The 26,954-nt window shown below is 39.9% G+C and overlaps 1 protein-coding gene across 14 annotated transcripts in view; it reads right to left on the reverse strand.

Moving 5' to 3' along the window:
- The window catches only part of TMEM131L (transmembrane 131 like), an 83,264-nt gene that overhangs the window by 24,887 nt on the left and 31,423 nt on the right, over positions 1–26,954 (reverse strand). For 8 of the 14 annotated variants that reach the window (XR_008576876.1, XM_054824172.1, XM_054824170.1 and 5 more), the window contains 14 exons: positions 21,956–22,027; positions 20,890–21,013; positions 19,705–19,821; positions 17,629–17,739; positions 11,226–11,303; positions 9,203–9,356; positions 6,893–6,951; positions 6,416–6,524; positions 5,370–5,475; positions 4,573–4,726; positions 3,743–3,913; positions 3,371–3,440; positions 1,539–1,656; positions 643–784 (listed from right to left, as the gene is read on the reverse strand). Coding sequence is in view for 13 of the 14 variants with exons in the window: in XM_054824172.1 (XP_054680147.1) it covers positions 643–784; positions 1,539–1,656; positions 3,371–3,440; positions 3,743–3,913; positions 4,573–4,726; positions 5,370–5,475; positions 6,416–6,524; positions 6,893–6,951; positions 9,203–9,356; positions 11,226–11,303; positions 17,629–17,739; positions 19,705–19,821; positions 20,890–21,013; positions 21,956–22,027 (1,585 nt within the window). In the remaining variant the exon portion in view is untranslated. Of the gene's footprint in view, positions 1–642; positions 785–1,538; positions 1,657–3,370; positions 3,441–3,742; positions 3,914–4,572; positions 4,727–5,369; positions 5,476–6,415; positions 6,525–6,892; positions 6,952–9,202; positions 9,357–9,651; positions 9,817–11,225; positions 11,304–17,628; positions 17,740–19,704; positions 19,822–20,889; positions 21,014–21,955; positions 22,028–26,954 lie in introns of those variants that run through there. The other 6 variants (XM_054824171.1, XM_054824183.1, XM_054824174.1 and 3 more) reach the window with 4 other exon arrangements.

A 26,954-nucleotide genomic window follows, 5' to 3' on the forward strand; every position in this document is an offset into this window, starting at 1 on the left:
AGTGCAAGTTGGTTATACACATTACTACAATGACTGACAATTTAATGGCATAAATGGAATATGAAGGTAATTCACAATATGTGCATATGAAAACTATCTCCATATGACTGGTTCTGGCCCAGGTTAGTTTAGTAGTGACCTAAATCTGACAAACGAGAAAGAAACAACTGTCAGTGTGGTTGGAAGACACATTGCTCTGCTGATCTCAAGGGCTGCATCTCTTGCAGATGTTTTACACACTTCTGTTACATAAGGCAGTGGCATGAGGAAGGCCACCCTGTAACCACAGGCATCGTTAATGACAGTACACCCTATCCCTAGTCCCTTGTTCAATTATTTTACCACAAGCACGTAACTTCCACAATGACGCAAGGAAAGCTTTAACAACCGCAAACAATTGTTAGTTAAGACCTACACTGCTTTACTCCTCTCCTTGTATTAAAATATTATAACTAGGTAGGTAGAGAACTTATCAAAGAGCCAAAGGGATACAAATCTGGTGTCTTAAATTAGTCTTCAAAACACTGATCTATAAGCAGTATGAAAATGCTAAGCATCATCAAATATTAACTGCAGACTTTGTTATTTAAGCAAGCGAAACATACATCAACTCAGAAAAAGCATAACAACAACCATCCTCACCATACTACTTTTAACTGCTGTGGCACTGAAGTTGAGCGTAAGGCCAGGCTCTGTAGTCAACCGTGGCAAGAAAAAGGCAAAGGACTCCTCTTCAGTCTTCTTCTGGTGAATAAAGCCAGCTGATCCCAAAATACTTCTCCTGCTTTATTGGCAAAACCAGAAAGCTTTGTTAATTTTGTTTTCCTTTTTCTTCAAACAATGAACCAAAAAAAAAAGATTATTTGCCAGGACCTACAATTACATCAACTGATCTTTCCTTGAAAATGTTCTTCACAAAAGAGAGCCCATAAAGCTGTAACCTAGCAGTGGACAGTCAGTGTAACTTATGTGCATCCCTTCAGTCTCCACTTTTCCACCTGCAACACGACTGTGGTTTTCACAGTTCTACCTACTTAGTCTGGAAAGGGGCTGAGGGCACTGATACACCAACTCTACAAGAACTGCTCAGTCACAGTGACTGCTTCCTTCCCAACATCCCCAATATGTGGTATCTGTTAGGCCAGGGACTAAAAACCTTATAAGCTCTTCAAAGACCCTGATCCTGAAAAGACTGCTACGCGACCTGTTGATGAAGGACTTGTACTACTCCATAAATGATCTGGTAAAACGTGCTTTGACTGCTTTTACACTGGGTAGCTGTGGTGGGGTTGTTACAGTCAGAACATTATTTACATTCTAAAGTTTGGGCATCTGAAACATTTATTAATGGCTGGCAGTGCCTTGAAATGGAAGCTGGGGGTGTCTGGGGTGCTCTGAAACTCCAGGTGTTTCAAGATACCTAAGCACAGCAAGGTCAAAAACATTTGTTCTAATTAAGAATACTTCAGAACAGAAACATTCTTTCTTACAACACTGTATTGGCTTGAATTAAGAACCTCAACAGATTCTATACAGACCTGCAGGCTTCCCCACGCCTTATTTTTTGCCATCTTTCATATAGTTCACTTGCAAGCTCAGAATCCACATCCCAGGCAGAACGGTCCAGAGAGAGGCTCTTCTGCCAAAGCAGATTTGCTAAAACGATAACAGATTTTTCATATTTTACAGAGATAACATTTCCTCCTTCCATCAGTCTACTTCTGAACACAAGTAATCAGTAGCTGCAAAGGGTCTTGACACAAGAATAAAAAAGGCAACCCACTTTTTCCCTTCAAAGCAGGCATATGTGAGGGTATATAGATTTTACTGTCCATTTCTGATTTGCTTAAAGAAACACATCTGCAAAACCACAGTAAGTCTACACGCAAACAAGAGTACAGGTATTGCACCAGCTTTGTATGCTCTAGAGTAAGCCCTTTTTACTGTTGCTATTTCTAATGGATGCCATTGAAAAGTCATTATGTTATCAGTAGTCTTTACACAGAACTCTCCACTGATGCCAATAAATTATCAACATCATATACTATTGTCTACATAATGGTACAAAATTATAGTAGCACAGCACAGCAGGGAGCAAACCAAATCCCACAGGTTGGCAGAAATGGTGTTTTCATTTTAGCTTCTCTTTTCGAGGTGCCAACAATTTTCTTAAATTCTTAAGATAAAATTGCAAGGCTTTACATAAGTCTAAAGATTAACTCATTTTAGAAAGTTAGATTCGTATTTGTTCAAGCATTTTCACATAGCAGAAAGGAGTTAGAAAAGCAAATTTCTTTTGAAAGAAAACAAAAATGGCTTATTTTGAAAGTACATGTACTTTATTTTACAATCCTTAGTGTTTAAAGTAACCAGATTGATGATGACTGGAATAATCTAGCTACAAGTTCTTTAGGTCAGTATTTTCAGGCTTGTGCATTAGACTTTTCTATTTAACAAATACTGGTATCCTAAATTAGGAGGCAGAATACCTGTATGTAAAGATCTGATTATGTCTATTATTAGAATGGTGAGAAGGTAAGCAATGAGGATGCACTTGTATCAGCAATATTCCTTTATATAGATTTAAAAAAAACCCAAAACCAAACACTTGCTTTTAAGTTATGTACCTAAGTGTGCGTATGTATCAACAGTTCTTCAAGCCACGTGTTTCCATATGTCACCTCAATTCTCCTTTTTACATTTCACTGACTAAAACAGCTCCCAGCATTACAGTATCTGGAGATAGATTCCGCAGTTCCAGAAAGAATGAGACCCCTTCTTTCTGTTTCGCACGATACAGCATTAAGGATGCTGTTTTCTAGGCCTGATAAATGGTCTTTTGCAGAAATCTATGAAATTATTGCTGTGAGAAACAAAGAGAAGGCCTTCAAACTTAACTCCTGCTAAACGCAGGATATTGGTCAACATTTGTTTCTTTGTTTTTCATCAAAGACTTGCCAGGATCTGGACCCAGATTATGCACACTTTCTAATCACTTTGAGCTAGCTGACAGCTTTATCATTCTACCTCAACATCTCCGGAGAACGTGCATATGAAAAAAGCAAGGAGCAGTACACTGCCAATGAGAATTTATAGGAGAGTCTTAAATATCAAGTCCAAAACAATGTTTCAAGACAGAACAATAGCTTAGCACATGCTATGGAATTAGAGGTCTGAAGTTCTGCGCAGTGTACTCAGTACAGGTTACTCGAAGCCATTCATATACTCCCACAAAAGTGCATGTTTTTGAAAGACATAAAAGTAAGTACTGATATGAACAATCTCAATATTCTTATTAGAAGTCCTACTACATAAAATTAATTTTCTACAATTACCATCAGACACCTAAAAAAAACCAAGACAAGCCTACCTGAATCAGACTTTCCCAAGTAACACTGAATATCGCAGTGGGCAATCGCTTCAAAATTAAGATCTCCCTGCTGGAAAAACAAAAAAAAAAATAATTACAGCTGACCATGTGACAAAACAACAGGACAAATTCCAACCTCTCAGTGCATAATTTGGACGAGGCAAAGAAAAGAATTAAGGTTGCCTAGAGAACTGTAATCCCATCGCTGTTCAATTCTGGGGGCTTAACTTCTCAAGCTACAGAATGGTTTCAAGAGAAGCACCAGTAAATTCTTCTTTCAGGACTAAGGGACAGATTTCTGGCCTAAGACAGACGCTGCTGCAGTTTGGTTTGCAGTGCATAAGGATCATTCAACACAACTGAATACAATACCTTGGAGACAGTTGAATGTATCTGCAGAGGTATTTCAAACATTACTCCCACATTTGTGGCCAAACAAACACTAGAAAGCACATTTGTTACAGCGTCTTTCACATTGAGCTTCAAAGAAAATACATTCCAGCAGCCTGGAGGTAGAGTCAAAGGTTCGGCAAAGTTCAGAATCTAGAAAGAATCAAACAACAACTGAATTAAAATTGGTACAGTATTTTTGGTGCAAGCAGTACCTCGAAGAATGTAAACTTTCTCTTCCTTTGTGTTTTTGCTGTTATTACGCATACATATGTGCCCATAACTGATCCATACAGTGCACATATGTGAATCTCCTATCTAAATATACGAAGGGCCAATTAGATGCCTACATCATGTGCTTATTCACAAACCAGATTTGTCTGGTTTGAATCAAGCAATTGCACGAGTAAATTATTGGCTTCGCCTTCTAAACTTCAAAGCTCATCTATGTACTAAAGACTTCCATTACAGCCTGTGAAGAAATGCTGAATCCTATAGAGCACAAACACACGTGCAACAATGCTGAGAACAGAGCAATGGTCTGTAATTTGATGCATCTGTAGCTGCAACTCAAATGAAAGAACAGTTGCTAATAAAACAATACAAAAACAAGCCAGATAGCGAATAATGCCTATTTGAGAGAGTAAGCTTTTTGGGACCTAACAGTTAGACGGGTACATACACCTTTATTTTTAACTGATTTCAACCAGCTCTGAGAACATTGAGTTCTTCAAAGAATCTATTTTGTATGTCAAAGGACTATACCCTTAAATCAAAGACAAAATACTGTATGAAGTAGAAATAAAGCTTACCTTTAAAATGTTCTTCATTTCTCTGGCTACAAAGACTTCGTTCAGTTCAACACTGAAGTCAAAATTGTTCGTAAACCATATGGACCAAAATCCTGAAGTATTATGATGTGGTTCTATATGAAACAACACTGCAGAAGGATTTATGTCAAAATACCTGCAAGTAAATAAAGAAGAAAAACAAACACATCTGCAGTTGTCCTTGACCACACATAAGCAGTCCACACAAGAGACTATAACTGGTATTCTTGCATAATGAGGCTCTTAAGGTTTTAAGAAGAACAAGATTATTTCCTTTGGAATACTTACATATAATATCAGAGTAAAAATTGACAAGAACAATGTAAAAGAGGTAGGCAGTAATCACTCTACCCTCTTGCTATGCTGTAGTACAACACTGCCTGATGCTTTGTGATATGGTAGTTTGGATGAAATTGCCAAAAGACAACTGAAGAAAAGACTTCACATTTTTTCAATAAATATCCTGCTTCTGCATTGGATTAACGAGGATGGTGAAAATCTTATTACAGACTCTAAGCAATGTTTATATGATATGAGCTGCTAAGGCATATCTTTTTACTGGCTCCTGAAATTCTTCCTGGATAAAATACAGAATTATTGCTTGAAACATCACAGGTCTGTTTTGGCAAATGACACAGCAACAACAGGAAGAAGCCTCTTCACTGTCCTTGGAATTGTTCAGTGACAAAGCAAGTTAACCTGATCTCTTACAGTAGGGTACAATATTCTTCTTATAAGATCAGTGAACGTTAACAAACAAAAATCCACTGTCAACTTACCCTTCCATCACAGGACAGGAAAGACAAGCTTTTAGTGTTGTAGTGCTCTCCAATAGATTATTCTTCTTCTTGTGAGCGTAAGGACTTTCACTGTCACAGGATGCAGCTGGGCAAAGAACAGACATAAGGAGAATACAACATCAGCCAGAATGAAAGCACATCTGCAATGATTTTCATGCGAGGATTTGGAAAAACACTACAAAGGGGAACATTTGCTAGTCTAATTCTCACACGGGTGAGAAAAGCATCTAATTGCTTATGTCCTAATTTTCAGAGGTTCCAAACCTTGCTTTAAGAAGGATTTATGAATGCTACACACTTTAAAAAACACACGCACAACAAGGCTGCAAAGAGCAACCTGACCAATTTTAACCATGTGTCACTGGCACGGCATTCTTACTTATCAGTGCACACTGCCTCCTTTTAATAAATGAAAAACTGTTCTGAAGAAAGAATCACTTAACATATAGCCCCTTCTTTCTTCTTATTTGCCCTCCCAATGTCATTATGAAAGCAGCCTGTTTCATAAATATTTAAAGTCTATGCACTGCAGTCTAGTGGCCAGAATAGGAAACAGGCTGGAGTCAGGAATGCTTAAATATTAATCTTTGCTCTTCCACAAACATGCCTGGTCTCAGGAAAGCCTCTTCAATGATCCTGCCAAGAAATGTCATAGAAAATGACCACCCAAGCACAATAGCCTTTTAGAAAATACATTGGAAACAGAAAAATAACCACAAATTATAAAAGGATGTTGAAAAAGCATATTCAATAATTATGCTTATTGTAAAATCAGCTAACATTTCAGCAAATGCTTTCTTCCCCTTTTTGACATATGTATAACTTAGAGCCTTCGACTGGCATAAGCGGAAGCATATATACACAAAAATGGTGGAAACAATTAGCAGAAAGAATTCATCCTCCTCAAAAAAGCCCAGACAAGTTGATTCTGAGATCTTTCAGGGTCTCCATCTGCTGAAAAAAGCTATCCTTTTACAATCCAATCCTGTTTAATCATATTATCTGTAAGTATACGTATCCTGTACCTTTACAAGAAAGAGAAGCAACTTTTGTAAAGTTAGTAGATGATGAAGATAGCAGTACTGGCTCAAACTCCACAGGTGATGTGTCTTTTTGTGACAACTGCCGTATTTCCTGCATGAAGACAAGACACAATGATCCTTGTAGCAGTACTACCATTATTATTGTAGCTCCTGTATTAGTGTATCTTCCTGACAAATTTGCAAGCTGATATCTGCCATTTTCTCACATCTTCTAAATCAACACATGGATTTTTATTCAGGTTAACAGCTCTTAGGTCTTAAAAAAAAATATCCATCACTGAACTACAATTCTTCATCTAAAAGATCTATTAGATGTTTGGGCACATTTTAAAAATATAGAAGCATGACATTTGCCATCAGCAAAATGAATAGATCTGCTAAAGAGTAAGCCAGCAGGCTAATTAATTCCCCAAGTAAATTCAACACTCTAAAATATGACTTCCCAAAGCCCATGATTACCTGTATATGCACAAGGCTGCTCCCGGAATGCATGACGTACACATCTACTGAGGAATCACCTGTCCAAAAGAATGAAGAGTGAGGTAAGTTCACCAAGGATGGAAGCACTCTTGCTTTGTCCGATACTCATATGAGAAGCAATCCCAATTTAAATTTAAAAACCTTTGTGTGACAGCTACCCTTGTAAAAAGGAGGAACTATTCACATCTTGAGCTGGCAATTGTTTCATAAAGGAGTAAAAATCGACTCAACAAGATTTTTGGCCACAAACCTTCCTTCATTATCTCCTAAATCCAAGATGGAGCACGACTCCTTCCTTTCCTATGGGCAGGGAGACAGGAGGCACAGCTGAAGGCAAGGATGGCTGATGCTGCCGTAACTTTCTAAGGGCCAACCTATAAATAGCACTAGAGAGTCCAGTAAAAACTGTTTTGTGTATGCACACAGCTACGCAAAGTCCTGGCTTGCCTGCTTTGAACAGCAAGCATTCTCAGGAGACAATGTGAAGCTGGATTTGGGACTTAACACCTTTCGGGCTTAAAACAGGAATGGTCCTATCACCTGGTAGGGTAGTAACCTATTGACTAGAGCAACAGGAGATGGGTATAACTCAGCTTTCACCTGCTGATAAGGTGGTACAGCTATACTGGGTAACCAGCCTTCGTCACTGGCAGAGCTATGTTCCTACACTACAAAGATGCAGACGACCAAAAGAAGAGCAGCACAACAGAACAAAAGATGACTATTATACCAGGGTGGTCATCACACTTCCACGAAGGAAGACGACCTGAGTTCTTGCCCTTGCTTATAGTTGAATTACATCAGTAGATGCAGGCTGACATAAAAGGACACTCTCCCAATTCACCAGGCACAATTTCTAATAATGAGTGTGCTTTGCTCAGCTGCTCGAGAGCAAGACTACAAGTGCCAGCTTCCCAAAGAGGGTTCAAGATGTTGATTCTGAGTGAGCAGATGCTCCACACACACAAAGCACATACTCCTCTTCCAGCCTCTTTCCAGCTGGCTAGCTCCCCTGTGCAGACCTTGCCTACCTGCGGTTCCACTCAAGGTGCTACCACATGTGCTGTACACTGAGACTAACACAGCACCATATTTCCTTTTGTTAGATCTTTCCCTCAAGACCACGGCTCTCATTTAGTTATACAAACAGAAGGCAGCAAGCATTGCTGTTTGATGTGGTAAAGCCACCACCAGTACTGATGGAGCAAGATATGGAAGTTCCCACCCACGACAAGTCCAAAGAGCTTATGTGACCAACCTCTATCTAACACAGCGGGGACTTTTAATTGCATTACATTTAATAGAAAACAGCCTTAAAAGCATAATTCTAGTATTTTGACTATCAAAACCAAACAGTGAGCACCCTTGACATGACAGATGCGAACAATTCTCTACCAGCTTCAGAATAAACATATGCCCACCACTCAGTGTAACAAAGCACTGGCATCTCACTGGCAGGGAAACTAGGTTTACAGCGGGTATTTCAGTTTCAGCTCTGTGTAAGTAACACATGACAGAACAGGCATGGGGGAAACAGCATATACTGTTTTGTGACTAGATCTTGAAGGGAACTTCTCAAAAGACAAAAAGATCCATGTTCTTTTTTTACTAGTGTGTTAAAAAAAATATTAATTTAGATTCTTAAGCAGTTCCATCTTCTTTTTCTTCTTCAATCAGAAAGTAAAACTGGCAGAAACGTCTAAATAAAGGCTATTCAAACAGACTGCAAAGTGCTATAAATAATTTTAAATCCCCTGGATTTAGAGGATTTGTTCACTCAATAAATGCAGCATAAAGAAACTGCAGGGAGTTGATTGTTTTGCCTGTGGAATTCTAGCTTACAAGAACAAATGATGCGCACATCTGTATTACCTCATTACCCTACTTTCCACAATGGCCACTATCCCCAGTACTGTACAAACCATTCTGCCTTCTTAGTCCTATTATGGTTAATTTAATTAATGGGAAACCAGAAATGCAGTTGTAGAAATCGAAGGACCATGACATCTTCCCATACTATTTCAGTAGATGCATAAGCACAGGTGACTAAAGAGATGTAGTTTACAACTTTACAATCATTACCTTTATAAAGAGGACTGCACTTACAGTAACTCTGCTGTAAACAAAGTGCCTGACAGGCTGTATTTAACTAAACTGATTTGTTTTCCCTTACTTGCAAAATTTAGCTGTCACTGAATTTGATTCAATTTAGCACATCAAATTACAACTTATGTATAAAACTTATGTATAAAAGTTCTATTACAATTAACAGTCATATTTAGGACTTACCCGAGGTCTTTGTTTTTTCCATTGCTACATAAACTACAAAAAGATTCTCCAGTAAGTATTGTCTGTGCTCCACAAAATCTTGTTGGGCATTTTCCATTCTTACCGTTAAGCTCATTTCTAGCAGCATTGGGTCATCGGACATAAAACAGCAACTCTGGAGCGAGACAAGGGGATATGGTGTGTGTGTGTGTGGTGGGGGAGGGAACAGAAAAAATTCATTACAGTAAGGTATCTTGAGAAGTTAATCAAAGGTATTATCTAACAGATAAGGTTTCCAGCACCAAAGCGCTGGCAAAACAGGAGTAATTAGGACCTCTGCTAAAATCTCAGCAGAAACCAAAGACAGTGCAGGTACAGACAGCACAGCAAAAACAAAGACGAAAAACAACTAAAAAGGACACTGAACCTTGAAAGAATGCAAATTTATAAACTGTCTTAGTCAGTCTCACCTCAGGGACTGCAAAACAGTTTCCTTTGTTAAATCCTCTGCCTTCAATAAAATGTGCCATAAACAGACTGATGCATGTGTCTTAATGGTAGGAAGACAGTTCATGTTCACTGGTCTGTTTATAGTTAATTTTTCCAAATCCTGTGTTTTTTGTCTCCATTTCTCACTGAAGTAATTTTAAAAAAACAAACATACATGTACAATTCTTAATAGAAAACACTGTCGTCTGGCTAGAATACTTCAGATAAATACAAATAGGATCTTATTTCCTTCTCTAAGTAGTGGCTGCTGCTAAGACAGCTGAGTCTCAGCAACTACAAAGACACAGACACCATTTCGCAAAAAATCAAAGCCAACAAAGCAAAACAAAACTAGACAATCAACAGTGAGTAACATAAACTTGTCCTGCATCACACCATGAAGGTTGCTAAACTCAGGCTCTGATGTCCTACCAAGAGGACTAATTTGCTCAGGAGGAGGAGGAGAAAACCTCCACCCCGGCACGTGAAGTGGCAGCAAAACACCATCTAACGTGCCACATAGAGGTACAGCGGGAGCGGGGAAGCGCCTCTGGGAATTGGATGCCAGTTCACCGCTCACACAGCACCAAAGAAACCCTCAGCACTTGAAATGGCTGCCAGGAGCAGGAGAGGAGGGCGCTCTGGAGTCTGGAGCACAGGGATGGTGTGCTCTTGGGAAGCTCGCATCAAAGAGCGGGCAGCTGTAATCTGAAATGCTGAGGTGCATCTCAAGCCTAGTCCTATTCAATAGTGCAATGCGGGAATCAAACACGGGAGTAAAACAGCACAGGATCACTCTGATGCGCAACATACAGAGAAACAGCTATGGAGTCTGGGCCTTGTCGCAGTTGATGAAAGAAAGGTGCCACAGACCATGGCACAGGCCTACATATCTGATCCAACAAAACACCCCATCGAGCACCATCATTGCTGTGAACCAACACCCATTTCCTGTGTAAGGACATTTGAGGAGAGAGGGGAAGAGGAGATTTGGATGGCCCTGCCCAGGTGGAGGAGAAGACCTATTGTCTTGAAGGCTCAGAGCTTTTGGAGGGGGCTTTTCCGCTAACAAGCTCGCCCCTCCTCAGTTCTGCCCAATGTCAAGGCCACCGTCAAAGGCTCCTCAGCCCAGACGTCAGCCTGTCAGCCTCTCAGCTCACTGCTCTTTTGTCAGCCTGAGCCAGAAACTTGTGAAACGTTTCCGGACAAAGGAAATTACAGGAATGTAATCAATTTTGTATTCCATGTTAAGTAATACAACACCTACACATTAAAATGCTTAGCCTGTTGGGTCGGTTTGGGGTTTTTTTGGGAGGGCTGGGCATCTTTTTCCATCTCCCCCTCTCCTAAAGGTTATAGCGTGATGTGTGCCACGTTTAATTTATACCACTGGGTACAGTTTTATAAAAGCATAGCTAAAAGTAAAATTCCCCTTTAAACTGAGACATTGGAAATAGCATTGTTGCTAAAACTTCTAGAGCTCTGGAAAGTGCACCTCTAAGCTTGGATTAAAGTAAGACAACTCAAATAGATATAAAATGACAATAAAACATACCTTAACCTGCTGATATGCGTCGTTAGGTAAACTGCATTCAAGGTGAATACGTAAGAGACTGGCATTCATAGTTTCTGCCTGTAAGAAAGAAAAGTGAAGAAAACATCAAGCACATTGCTTCAAAAGATGTTACCATATAAATCCGATTCACACACCACAATTTAAAAAGATAATAGGACTGTTTCCGCGTATGCATGACACAGCAACGTAAGGAAAAATTTTAAAATAAATACAATTACTCTGTGCAGTAGGTCAGCAATCAATCTCCAATTCTCAGGAACTTCATCAATATCTACTTATTTATCAAACTATTATTAAACATGATTATTATATATTTATACAACATCAACACGATCAACCCTTATAAACTTTCATATGTCAATGAACTGTATTCGACAGAGCCTTTTTTGTATAACATAAAAGGTTCTTTCCTTGTTTTCTGTATATTTTCTTTTGCTGATTGGATACTGAAACACAGTTGCTAGGCCAAGAACATAATGCTTCTTGGACATGGCCTGATAGGTAGGCTTCATGCCAAAATGGACAGACGGAAAATACTTGTTTTGCCTTTTTATTGACTGGAAAGGGAAAAGAAAAGACAACATTGATTGTGCCAGCTTGTAAAGCACTCATAAATCTAACGGGGCAACAGTGCCGACAAAGCCAAGCATAGTTCATGAAAGCTATCTGGAAATCTGGACTGCCAAATTACTTGCACAAACTGCTCAGCTAGTATATCTTGATTTTAAATTAAAAACAAAACAAAATTCAGAATGATAGACCTGTCACTCCATCAGTGCCTTAATTACAGCAAAATTACCTGGTGATTTTTAAGACTTATGTGGAACCTCCCCCATTTTCTCTTGCGATACTGAACTAAGTATCTGAGTGGGGTATCTGCAGGTTCAAGTTTCTGAAGGTGTCAATGCAAATGACTTTAAAGAATTTCAGTAATTTGATGCTGAAAAGGTGAAGCTGTGAAGAAAAGTTTCTAAAGTATCCAACCCCCTATTTCCTATCCCCCTAGGACAGGGTGCATCTGAAAAGAGAGGAGATTTACCAGACACAGCATTTCATGGGGTCCAGCTTTATAAAAGCATGGCCAGAAGGAAGCCAACGTACATTCTGCAATGTATGTAGAATATGTATGAATCGGTACGTAAATCGATTCTATCAGGTTTTGTACCAAAATGACTGGTGCTTCACACAAGAGGGCGATGTAACCTCTGCAAAGGTGGCCAGCAGCGACCCAAACCCTGTCACCAGTGCGGCTCTCTGGGGGACACGAACCTCTTGATACCCTCTTTTTTTACAAACACTTTTGTTCTCATCAAATTTTGAGAGCACAAAAAAAAATATCCCATTTGATTCCAAAATGTGCACCGCTTACGAACCTCTCCCAGCCATGACTGCTAGTGGAGTTTTAACGAGGCAGTAAGATCATATAAAGAGCAACTTTGGGGGTCGCTTTTCTGGTCAGATAAACCTTGATGCTTAGACTTCCCTTCTCAGTGGTTCTTGAGAGAATACTACCACTTTCGTGGTACTAAATAAGGAGTTGTTAGCCCTTATTCAATGCCATTGTAGTTTAAAGTAGTTTAAGACACCACATCCCTATAAAAAAAACCCAAAACACCATCTCCAGCTAAATCATATTTTTCCAATTTTTTTTTAACTTCTTGACCTGGCATAGGCCTACATGGGAAACTGCTGTCACCTTAAAATTGAAACTGTTAATGTAACATGCACAGAGGGGGGAAAAAAAGAAGTTATTGGGGTATACTTGATCTGTTTTCTGTGGGAATGTTTTAGCTTTGTAAAGCTATCTTCAGAAAAGGATTTTCATTTATCTAAGGCAGACAATAGGTGCATAACTGTCACGCCTACTATCTCACAACACCAGTAGGACAGCTGTGTTAACCATAAAGAGAAGATAAAGCATCTGAGAAGAAAACACTGCCACAGAAGCAGAGTTTCCAAGAAGACAAACCCAGGCCCACATCCACATCTCCCAGCGGTGCAAGCGCTCCATTTACACTGTAAATATCACTGCCTATGAATCAGAGCAGAGAGCTGAGTTATGCAGCGTATGTTTGCAGAGGCAAACTGAAAAGGGAAGCACGGCACAAGGGAAAAAGAGCACTGCAGAGCAGTACCACCACTGCGACTTCATTACTCGGTGCCTCTATTTCGTGTTAGGTATGCATGCATACATACTTGCGTACACACACACGCTCAGCACCCACAAATCCTATATGAACTGAATAGAGAATTCTGACAGAAGCCACACAAATGAAATTCTTACCAGTTTTGCTAAGTTCTTACCTTTAATTTTTAAAGAAACAGAGGCCTCTCTAAAAAAAACCCCAAAAAACCTTAAAAACCTGAACCATCTGATCTGCAAGGAGCCTCACTCTCCTGGCAAAGGTCTAGGATTCCTACTGGGGGACAGTACAGGCAATTACTTAGGAAATAATTCCTCCATCAAGAGAGAGACAGAGCATCAACAGGACAGCTGGCACAGGCCAGCTCAACACCCACCAAGCAACCACAGATCTGAGGTCACTTTTAGGGGAAGAATTTCTTATTCTGCCCTAGGTGCCCTGTCAATCAGACGTGGCTCTATACAAGATTTTCTGAGAGATATTCTTGTATCATTATCAGGATTGCAGAGTTCAAACCACTTCCTGAAGTCTGGCTACAGTATAACTAAAAAAGAACCAACATTGAACAAGTTTCCCTTCTTCCTGCAGGCTGATACTTCAAAGTTTCTGTCCTGGACAGTCCTTGGCCCTAAAGAGCTATTTCCACTCTGAATGGTGTTAATAAGCTGTCCCTGTAATAATGATTCAGCAGAGTTTCATCAGTTTTTTGCAGGCAGTTATCAGGATGGCACACCAAGAAAACTCTACTGTCCTACTACCTTCCTTCTTCACACCCAAGCACCACGCATGCACACATTTTCATCTCTGATCCCCTGTCCACTGGCACAAAACACAGCTTAAGGAGTCTTGGATTCCTGCCAGTACTTGCAGTTATTTCCCATGTCGTCGGTTCATTCCGAACTCCTCTGGGAAGTCAGCGAAGTGATGCCTGTGTCTCCTATGATAAGACATTCTGTCCTGCAGGTCACTCCTCCATTGACATTTCCAGTGCGTGTGTACAGCATTTTGAGCACAGTGAGGCAGTGATATAGCTGCCCTGTTAGTGCCATCCAAGTATTAAACAATGCCAAAAACCAGGCAACTGGAGAAAAGACTACATCCAGAAGCTGAATAAACAAAGATGACCTACATGGGCTCCACCATCTGTTACAGCTTAGTGGTAACTAGCCACTGCTGAATGGCCACGTGGACATACTATGAATTCACTGCGTTGGACACAGCTGCTCCTTCCTCCCAAAAAGTGAACTAGGAGCCCAGAAATCCTGGGCTGGGTGTGATCCAGCACCACTGCCAGAGCATGCCAATCCTGCACCCTTCAAAAGCTGAAGCTCTGAAAAGAGCAACAGAAAGAGGGTGAAATTCGACAGTAGAAAAGGCAACTTGGTCTTTCTTTTCTTATTAATCACAAGAGTTTCTGCTAAAAAAAAAACAGGGGTAATGATGGAGAGAAAAGGCAGGCCTGCGCACCTTTGTCTATTAAAGGATAAAAACAACCCACAAAATGAATGGAAGTTCATTTTCCACAAAAAATTCAAACACAAACCTGTCGCACATTGTATTTCCAATGGAAATACTACTGTAGAGGTAAACTTTCATCTATAATTCCCAGGGATATATCATATTTCCAACATAAATACTGCACAGAGACAAAATTTCATCCATATCCCTATGTACAAATGTGGCCATTCACCTTCAAAAGAAATTTTTACAAATTAGAGAAGCTGAAGAAAGGGGGTGTCACTTTGGTTAAGAAATGGACAGCCCATCACTGAATAAGATACTACAGGGCACGGATTGTTCAGCTTGGCAAAGCAAAAGCTGAAAGATGTGATGCCACCTACAGCAGCTTCTGGGTATAAGTGTCAGAAGCAGGAGGAGTTATATAAACTAAATACGTACCTTAACAAACAAATATAAACCTGCCATGAAGCAATTCAGATTGGAAGTCAGGTGCAGGTTTCCAACCATCAAAGGCGTAAGAACAAGGATTTGGGGTTATGGTAACAATGTCCCCAGCAGTTCTGAGAAGCCATTTTACCAAGTACACGATAGGACTAAATGATGTTACCTTTCTGGCCTTGACGATCAAGGATGTCAGTATTATAAAACAGCTTAAACAAAACCACCTTTAAAACAGGAGACAATAGAGGCAAAAAACAGGCACACACCACAGCACGTAGCACTTGGTGAGTGTTCTCACAGGTTTCCAAGCGGTATCAGTAAACTTCAGAGGTAAGGATACATTTACCGTATTGAACTAGATATTGTTGCGCAAGGTTCATCCCAAAATGACAAGGGATGTGTAAATGAGGCTTACGCTATCCTGAACTTACGCTGGTATTTTACTTCAGTTAAAAATAAATAGGGGAAAGCAAATGTGCACAGTTAAGTGAGTATGACTGGTTTGTTTTAAATGCTTTTTCACTACAAATCTCCATTTTTTATTTAATAATTATGTATCCTTAAGTTTGCACATATGTAGTCACTCACTCAAACCTCATAGACCTTTCTTCCTTCCACAGCTTCTGAGCCTAAGATATAAACTGGACAAAACAGAATCATACCAACTTTTATGGGATCTGGATCAGAATATTAGTAGGGTGAATTGAAGGAGGCACTTCTGGACAGGATAGCTATCTGCAGAGAAACATTTTTCTAAAAGGAAGCCAAACTCAAGCCATAAGCTCCTCTTCAGCATTTAGATCTTGTCTACCACCTTCAACAGCTGATGAGCCCGTCCCACTGCTGCAGCATTTCTGTCCAAATCGGTAACATTCAGTGAACTGAAGAGTAATTCCTCAATTATAGCCCAGCACAGGATAATTACACCCAGAGCTACGAGAACTGAGTCAACACTCTCTCACAACTCATGTCCTGTGACAAGACTGGTGTCAGATGGTACCACGCTACACTGCCAAACATAACCTCAAGCTTATACTCTCGAGAAATAAAGCATAGGAAAATACTCCTCACTATACAGTAAGGAAAATGTCAGATGCTCCCCTAAACTTCTCTACTCAGGAATTCAAACAGAACTGTGAAGCAGCAGAGTCTGCATCCAAACTTCAGACAGGACCTGACAACAATATGTTAGATGTGAAAATGCAGAGACACATGTCATGAACAGCATCCAAAAAAACCCCTTAGTTCTACCCCTAGCACCCCAAATTACAAAACCTGAAGATTTTTGGTTCCTTCACAAGAGTCTGTCTGTGTAAGCCCACAAGCCAGCACACCTGTGTGATTACAGGAAAGTGACTGGTACAGATGAAAAGAAAGGAAGAGAAGGAAATTGTGCATTATCCTCAGGTAGAGGTAAGATTGACCTAACATATACGGAGCAGACTGAAAAGTACAATCTGAGCTGAGAATTTTTCTAAGGTAGAACAGAAGACGACATCATGAAGGCAATCAACATGGCTTACATTTAGATAAAAGATTAAATTCTGTTATGTGCTAAGATACTCTAAATATGTTTTTGAAAAAAACCCAAACAAACCTCAATCTGTGTCCAATACAAAAGGAAATTTGAAAGATCAATTTTTCTAGTTAGTTATTAATTTGAAAGGTTCTGTATGGCCTGGAAGACTATGAAAAAACCTGCAATTGCAACCAAATTACAGAAACAGTTAAAGCTTCTTTCAATTGAAATAGTTGTGCCTTGTAAATCCACCTTGCTATATTCTCCACAGCTCCCTGCTTTGGTCAAACTGAAGCAAGCAATGCTGGTATCTTCAGCAGCGATATGGGCAGGAGCAGATGCTCCAGCCTGACTCAAAGCTCTCGTTCTCATCCACGCAGTTTAACTGTGGCAAACTGTTGGTGCAGCCCTGCTGTGAACTGACATGGGGAACGGGTCTCAAGTAAAAAACACAACAAAACAGAACAGCTCCCCCTGAACTTTATAGTACAAAGTTTATTTTTTTAGGACAGATCAATTCTCCAGTTCAGTTCAGAGCAGGGCCTCACGAATAGTTTTGTCAGCACAACTGAGAGGACAGCACACCACAGAAGCACGAACAAGAGCGAGTGGGAATAGTTTAAATGCCAAAGACTGTCTCATAAAACCAGAACACCAGCTCATCACAGTAGCCCTGTATCTTACAACCTCTCTCCTGCAGTCACTGGTACTTGAACTTTTTGTTAGCGTTCTTTGCATCCCACCAACCTGAGGACAAAAATCTCTTATGTCTAAGAAGATATTTATGTTTCATTTCCACTTGAAATGTATACTGTACCAGTGTGTGTGATGCCTGGATGTTTTGAATGTGTGGAAGCAGTAAGTAAGCATTTACTAGCTGGACCCTAGGTTCTTCTGGAGAAGACATCAGAGTTCCCGTTCCAAAAACCTGGTGTCGAAAGAAAAAGGTCATGACATCAACATCCAATATTTCATATAAAACTATTTTGCTAATAACAACAATCTTCCCAAGAAACAAATTGGTTTTCACATTAGATTATTTTCAAAAGACAATTTATATATACGTAAAGTTCCAATGTGGAAAGTAACTATACACACAAACAGCAGTTCAGCGTCTTCACTCATTCAGGTACTATTACAAAAACAAATCAAAGCGCTCAACAGCAGAGCATCAGAATATTTCAAAAAGAAAGTATCTAAACTCTTACTACTCTTCAGGCAATTACAATACACATATCAGCATTTGGCAGTGCAGTAATCTCTGGAAAAACCTTGTTACTAGTCCAACTGCATATTGAATTCAATGGCTTTGCCTTAAAAATTGAGTAAAATAATTTTTGATAACTTTGTTTGTTAAAGTCTGCAGTTTTCAGAGCACTATAAGATTTGCAAGTTGAATGTTTTTACTGCATTCATATTCCACTCCACCAAGATTAGTTTTTGACAATGAGATGCAAGATAGTGTGGGGGGGAATCATTAGAGGTTAAGAAAAATGCCTTGGGGCACCTTTTTGCAAAGATTTTTATTTTTTTTTAATAGAAAAAAACCTCCATGTTTTTAATTAAGAGGATACTACCATGCATTCTATGTTCACTGCAGATCTCTGACTTCAGATACAAAATATCAGATGAAAGGGACTATGGAGACATTTACAAAGTACATTTTACTATAATGGTACCTCTTCTCCATTTGGGTGAATCTTCTGTACATACTCTTGCATAAATGCATTAGAAACATCAAACATGTTTCAAGGCTTTTGGGCTCTTGAGAGCACTGTAACTGTGCATCAACCACTCAAGCTATGCCTGATTTTGAAACTCTCAAACTTAATGCAAGCTGAAATCATGGGCAGCTACTTCCTCTGTTTCAGGTGGCTGGTAAAACTGTCCACGAAAATCAGTTGTGTTACTGATTTTAGCAGCAGTCCAACAGGAGACAAACTGATTTTTTGGTGGCACTGACAACTGCTTCCCCACAACTTGTTGATAAAAGACCCTGGCTGAGTTGACCGGGCAATAAATCAAGGGGTCAGGAGTGAGTGCAAGGAGAGGAGAGATGTGAAAGAAAACGTTGATCAATCTATAATGCACTCCTCTCTCATCCTTGATGAAAAGTGCCAAATTTGCCAAATGTGGCATTACCTCTAATAAATACTAAATAAATGAAATGTTTGTATTAAAAAACATGTATTTCAATTGAATTTACCTATGCTTCAATTTGAGGAGCTTTATTTTTCAGCACATGGGAATGGAATAGCTGGATGGTTGATTAAAGCCAGCATTGTTTTTAAATCACTGAATTCAGAGTTAGATTCTTCTTTAACAAATTAATAAAAGCAAAGAATTTGGAGTATATAACGTCCCTTCCAAAAATAAAAAAAACTTAAGACTCACTTGAATTCACTAGTTAATCAGACAATAGACAGCTTTAATGCACAACCATTGCTTCAACTTCCATGTTTTAAGGGCCTAAACCTCTCACCCTGTGTTACATCCCCAATGTGTTTACAGAAAATCCTGCAGAGTAGCTGAAAACCACCTAAAATATTTCCTAAATAGGGTTTTCATGACAAATGCATTCCAGTACAGTCTAGGCAGCAGTATTATATGAAACCAACTGGTAATGACAGGACCATGATCTTTTAAGTACACATGTACGTAGTGTTACTACTGCAAGTAGCCCCACTAACAGCAGTAATTTTAACCATATACACGTATGAGGGGTCATGAGACTAGCAAGATCTGGTAAAAGGGATGAATTGTAAACATTGCCCACCTGATTTGTATCAGGAATTCAATGAACTTTGAAAACCTCTAAGTTCAAAACGTATGAAAAATCATTTTTTAAAATACAAGTAAATCCAAAACTCAAGTTAAAAATAAAAATAGTTACCTGATATGAAAGTACTCCATGAGATGAGGTATTTATAAATAATGAGCTTTCAATAGTGCCATCTTCTGTTGGCAGGAAGAGTACTCTGAAAGAAATTTTTCCCATCGCTGGAATGACCTGCAGAGACCACAAAGAAGCTTGCTCGGTGCTGCTGACGATGACACCCGCCATTCAGTCGCACAGCCCAACAGACATTTCCATACCTACACCCCTGTATCTGTAGATCCCACTAAGCAGAACCTCAGCCCTGAGAAGTTTCATCTGTCCACAACTCTTGGCTCTTACTACAGAGAAGAGCTGAGACCACGCAGCAACTCGTCGTTTTACGGCTGGAGTTTCTCGGCTAGCCCGAGCCTCGTCATTCAAAATTCCTTTTTGCACAAGAGGTTAATCGTGCAGCACTGACAGCCTCTGCGTGCACAAAACTGCTTCCCTGCATATAGGTACCTATTACAAAGTGAATCAATCCCCCCTGTGATATACAGTCAAATGAGTCAAAGCTGAACTTGGGCAACATAATTAGTAACCAAATAAGTCTAACTGAAAGAACGATGACGTTTATGTCTGCCCAGAAATACCTATTCAACCATAGTAAAAACAGAAATCAGATGAAAGCTTAATGAAAATCCTTTGCACATCAACAGAGGATAAAATCTGAGCTTCATCAAACTGAGATCACAGTGATTCATTCTTAATATGCATTATATTGTTAAAAATTGTTAAAAAAATTCAGAGTTAAAATAATGGTCTTAGGTCATAAGGCAATTATGGTCATAATTGCAATACAAAATGCATAAAACATTTCGCCGCAGTTTTTTTTGAGGAATATGCAAGACAATTCAAAAGAATGAAAATTCAAGGCTGTAAGACACCCACATGCCTGTGGATTACTGCATAATGCTGCATAGAGCAGAATGAGATTTAAACAGCCTCTTTAATACTGAAAAATTCTTCTCTTTCTCTGTTACTGTAAAACACATTTCCTGCTGTAGGTTTTGGATGTCTTCTCCCTTACCAGTCTAAGTAGAAGTGAGCAAAAAAAAATGCTAGCAAAACAGAAAAAAAGTTGGAGGTCCTACAAAAAGGTACAAAGAAAAAACACAGAAAGAAAAGCTTAGGCCAAAGGAAGCACGAAGACTTGGCACTTGGCCATTACATAGTTTCCAAAAGTACATCAACACTCACCCGGCTATGAGCAGGAGACACATGAAACTGTCTAGTAGCTGTAAACACTGAATTCACTACAACTTCTTTATCTCTACTAGGGTTGTAGGCATGAAGCATTTTAGCTCTGGGTAACCCCAGTAATCTAAAGGGGAAGGGGAAAAAAAAAAAGAGAAAGAAATTCACTTTATAAGCACAGGCAATGCACAAAAGAGCAAACACAAATCACTCTAAAATAGGTTGATATGCAACAATTTCCTAGTTGTAATTATTCTTTGGAAACAAGACAAAGAAATTTTGCCCTTTAGTACACAAATAAGTAACATTGGGATGTGAGAGCTGCATTTAGCCAAACTCATTTGAGTCACTGGGAGTTTAAGAAAAAAAAAAAACCAAACCCTAACCCTTATAAGGCACAAAGTTTTGAATAAAAAAGTTTAAATAACCAAAGTCTTGTTTTGCAAGCTAAAGCAACAATTCTCTTAAGGCTTTTGCTTTAGCTATACATCCTAAAACCCAGCAACTTATACATTCATTCTGCACATCCTCTGAAACATTCCTTTAACTTACAAGGGGACTGCACTTCTTTTCAGTTGCTGACAGACCGAAGGCTGATTATCACTTAAGAATAATTTTTAAAGTATTATTAGAAGAGAAATAATAATAATAATAAAAAAATCTCAAGTATTCTACCAGTATGTTTTGCCTGGGACTTTCTGGATTTTATTTTCAGAAGTTAAAGGAAGCAACAAGCTCCCCCCCGTACTAAGAAGGCAATTTTTCAAGAAAAGAGCAACCAGCATGAAGACCTGATTTGATATCCCTGCAGAATCACCTGAAATGTACCCACAATGTGTAATGGTTCCCTATTCCCTTTTCCTCCTTCTTAGAACTACGTTGATTTTCATTCACAAAGTACTGCAAGGCAAGAAACACAGTTCCAACTCCGTGGCAATTATTTACTATTTCTCTTTTTTTCAGAGGATGGCATGATGTCAGCTAACGCTCTTTACCCAAACGTAGCCCACTATAGTTATTCCTCCCCACTTTGTTATTAATCAAAATAACAATGATGTAAGATACTCACTGCATTCCAAAATGCAAAACTGACGGGTGAAAATGTAAGGCCTTCCCATTTGGAGGCATCTTTGCTGAGAAGCTGAAAAAAGGGAAAAGAAGCCACAATTAATATTTATTAGGCATGATGCTACACATTGCAGGGAAGGAAGGTACGTTACAGGCTCTGACTCTTTAAACACGCTCTATTTCGAAATCTTTTCATACATTCCTGTCGCTGCCATAAGACTGACCTTTTAAGAAGGTTTCCATACAACAGCACATGCTGGAAAGCTCATGCCAATAAAAGTGCAGTTTGAGAGGTATCCCATTTTAGAGGCACTGCTGGCTTGGACAACCTCCCTTCCTTGCACATACATACCCCCTCAGTCATGCTGATGCACCTCTTTATGGGGCTGTGCAGTGAACTACAGAGGGAAAACAACTTAAAAGAGTCCTGAGGAATTAAAATTACATCAGCACGGAGCAGATTCCCAGTCTCATCAATTCGACATTCACACAAGCACTAGTATGAGCACACCTGAGAGATGCAGAGGTAGAGAAGTAAATAACAGCTCGAGCAAAAGCTGACATCAAAAGGAGTGCTTGCCTAGCTGCGGCTTTAATACAAAAGCCAACTTGTTTCTTATATGCAAAAGAGAGTAAGAAATAATGTGAAACACACACATCATCATCTTCCCTTTGCCCTAGGAAAAAATCACAAAAAAATTCTCATCAGTTCTAGCACATTTTTAGCTTATTTCAACATGAGTCGATACCATATAACATAGACAGAAATCCCAGGATATCTTTACCGCTTTCTCAATTAAAACTTGTCCTCCGCAAGTCCCAACAACCACAGCGGTAAAAAACAAGCCCAGCACTTGTTCATTATGTCTATGTACCCAGTACTATGCTCTTAAAAACTTCCCCAGAAGCAGTCTGCATGTTGCATAGCCAGAACCAGTTTCACCTTTACTGGATGATGCTAATAAGTATCCTAGCAGGGATGAGTCTGAGAAGGGAGGGACGGACTGTGGTCTCATTAGTTATCCAGCTGCTTTGCACAATGTGCGGTACTACAGTTAATTGGTCCCCAATTTAAAAATGTAGTTCAGTAACATTATACCTTTAATATATTAAAGTACCTACATAATTCTGTTGTTATATTCCAAACCAACAGAGATTTCATAATTTATTACCAGTAGGAAAAATCAGGTTTATTATTATGAAAACCCACAACTTTTATGAAAATATTTCTCATACAAAGGAGCAAATTCCCTTGCTGCTGTAGCAAGAGAAATGCTATATATCCAGGCAGCATTTCTCGGGAGCTGCTAGAAAATAATGAAAGAACAGATGATGGACAACTACAAAGTCTGGATGAATGACAGTCTCCTTCCAACCACCTTGTCTCTGCCCCAGCCAACTCTTGCTCTGTCTGCAGAAATGCTGCAACAAACAGCTTCTTCCCCTTCCAAAAGTTCCGCCTCAGATACATACCCAGAAGGAAAGTCTGAGTACTGTTGTTGTAAACACACAGAAATTAAAATCTAACTAATCTTCCTTCTGGGGAGCTCTAGCAGCATCAACTCTTTTCCTCTCAAGCCTCACCCTCTGCAACAGGCACCCAACGCTCTGGGTGGAAATGCAGCTGTGGATGTAGGAGACAGCATTTGATTCCATTTGGGTGATGCTGTAACACTGGCTCTTAAAAATGCACTGCGTTACTGTTCAGACAGCAATCGCAGCCAGCCCTCTACTAGTCAGAAAAAGGGAAAAGCCCTGTGAGAGCAGCAGCAGCAGGGATCCCAGGGCTTCCGTCCCATTCCTTCTGGAGAAGGCAGCCTGGACCTGGGATGGCTGAAGCTAACCAAGCCTCAGCTAGCAAACTGCAGGCTCTGAGCTGACTCCTGAGCATTCCTGCACACTGCTCCCCAGCAGCCCCAGAACAGGCCCATGGTTACAAGACATCCACCTTCTGCTCCGCACCCCACAAATGCTGCTAAATTGCTCTGAGCCCCAGCCTGGCCCCGAAAGCAGAACAGCCACATTCCTACGGCACTGTGCCCATAACCCTGCCTGGTGGCCAGCTCCAGGGCGTCTGCACCGCTTATCAGCAGCCCCCAAGCAGTGCCAAAAAAGAATTTGAGAGCTGAGTTTATTCAACAGCAGGACTAGTGGAAAGAGAAATCCACCACTGTTTTGTTTTGTTTTTTTCCCCCAAGGGAGAAGACGACAGGTGGGAATAGCGGGAACAGGCAGGGGATCATTCTGCCCATCGCACCTGAACAACTAGGTCGCATTTTAAAGCTTTAGAGAGAAAGGGACAGGCCCATCTATGTTAGAAGTGTAATTCTCCAATGTGTCTGCAAGTCTCTTAAAGCCAGCTGGAAGCTGGCAGAACACCCTTCCGCATCCCCACTACTCCAAACACAATTCAACACATTCAGATCTCTGCAGGGGATCCGACACGGAAGTAAATGTCAAAGGCAATTTTTTGAGACATTTAAAAGTTGAAGTAACTTTTTAAAACAAAACATTTACTTTTTGGTTTGTTTTTTTTTTTTTTTAAATTTAAGAACCTCGTATCACTAATAGATTCACCTCAAATTATACCAGAAATTTCTCTTTTGGCTGCAGATGACATGTCCAAAAAAGTACACGGGTCATTTCATGAGAATGTTACAGGCCTGGGAAAGACACGCAAATATCAGCCTAAGAATGGAAGTCTTGAAACAACAAATGTGGAGAAACAGTCCTTTTTGTAACAGAAAAAGCCTGGTTTCCAACTACTCCTTAATTGCTTTTAAAGTCAGCTAACATCACATCAAGCGTGCCGTCTAACCAAGCCAGACTCCACACTCCGTGGCATCTCTCTGTTCTTTCAGGCAGACCAGTTGAACACTGACTTCTGAATGATAAATTCTGATACAGCAGGTCAATTCCAACATTTCACGGGACATTTTTAAGCACGACTGAACAGAACTGGAGGGAAATGGGAGAAAGAGATAGAGAAGAGGAAGGGAATTCCGGGCAACTACTTGGAACACTTAGTAGCAATTGCCTTTGTATCAAAAAAACTAGTTCAACTTTCCAGCCTAACAATTCAACGCCCTTCCTCCTCTCCATCCTCACAACATATTTCAAACGCTGACACCCTGAACCATCCCTCTCCAGAAAGAATAAAAGCAGCTGAAACACTGGGGAGGCGAGGGAGGGCTCCACAGGGTCACCCAGAGCACCCAGGGCAGGGGGAGATGGGGGGCAGGCTCTGGGGGAGGAGGAGAGGGTGAGCTCCAGCTTATCATCAGGATTCCCACAAAACATCCAGCAGAGGGGGGCAAATCCTGAGCGCACCCCCCGCTCCGGGTGCCCGGGATGCTTTCCGAGGAGGAAGGCGGCTGGGGAGCACGCAAACAGGGGCTGGAGGGGGAGGTGGGGTGAGGAAGAGGGGTGACACCAGGGGAGCAGACTGGGAGGGAGCAACGCAAGAACCCCAGAGCACCTGTGCAAGTGGAGAAATGTGTCACCCCAGGGCAGCAGTTTTGGTTTGGGGTTTTTGTTCTTGTTTTTTAAAAGGAGCAGGAACTGTAAAAATCTTAAGACATTGTATGCCCTCCACTGAGAAGCCCCAGAGGTGCTTATCTGTAGGGAAAAGGGCATTAGGGGAACATGGAGAAATTCCAGTTTTTTACACCATTTCCTGCTTCAGGAAAGAACATTTTGATGTCCTGTTGATGTAGGACTAACAACAGGGGATGCTAATACAGGGATGCTGACCATACTGTTAAATACATAGCTGAAATTGTTTTGCCCTCTCTCCTTTCAGTTCTGTTACTCTCTGATGAACTTAGTAAAAACAGGTAAACATCCAGGTCAGTGTAATTTTTATACATTTATTTACAGCCCCAAACCCTAATATTTATATGCAATGTATATTATACACAAACATTTGCTCCAAATAAGCAAAGGCCCTTTTATTCTCCCCAAAGGGCAACAGAAAAAGATCTTTCTTCATAACAGTATTATTAACAGTTGGACTTGATGATCTTAAAGGTCTTTTCCAACCAAAACGAATCTCTGATTCTATGATTCATACTTCACTAGCCAAAATCACAAGAACAGTATCTCTCCTAAAATCCAAACAAAAGGCCAAGTCTACTCTGAATAAATTGCTGAGTTTTGTGTTGATGTTTTTTGGTTTTGTTGTGCCTTTTTTGTTTGTTTTTAATAAAAGTTCCAAACTGAGTTATCTAATTATATATATAAAACATGCAATCTGCAGAATAAGCTGCATCTCAACAGAAGCAAAGGGAAGTTTCCTGGAAGGAAGTTTATCCCAGTGTCCCTTTTTCTTCTATTCTTCTTTACTCTAATTGATTACTTTAGATTATCTTAGGATGCATGTTACCTGATGATTCAGATAGCAACATCTTTAGTTGAGGATAATCGTAATTGCTACTTGGTGCCCTTTCTTCATCCTTTCTTCTTGTGCCCTTTGTTGGCAGCAGGTGAAGAAAAAGCAAGTTGGAGGAAGACATGGAGGAAGGCATTTTATTGTTGGGTCTCTTTCTTTATGGTTGCAGGGTTTTCTTGAAGGCAGTAAGCAAAAAGGACTGGATTCTTTAACATACAAGAGGTCCTTTTTGAGTGAATCTGCTTAGGCAGTACTATTTTTCAGTATATTGATAAAAGCAAAATTTTACTCATGTTTGGCATTTTGGCACTCCATATGTTCAGTGCAGGAATGTTAATGAACCCACAGAATGAGGTTTTGAGATACAAAAGCATGTATTGTGTAAGAAAGCATGATTTTTATATGTAAACTGAAACAGAGAAATGACATTTAAACCCCCTCATTTACTGACTAATTTAGCTTCATTCCTCTAGACTACATCTGATAAACAAAAAGCAGACTTAAAGGAATGAGAGTCACATGTACGGAAACAACCAAACCCAAATACTTTTAATAGTTCTGATTACAGATGATGCAAAGAAATTATTTTGACAAATTAGAACTATTAATT

This window comes from Grus americana, chromosome 4 (assembly GCF_028858705.1).
Source record: "Grus americana isolate bGruAme1 chromosome 4, bGruAme1.mat, whole genome shotgun sequence".
Lineage (NCBI taxonomy): Eukaryota > Metazoa > Chordata > Aves > Gruiformes > Gruidae > Grus > Grus americana.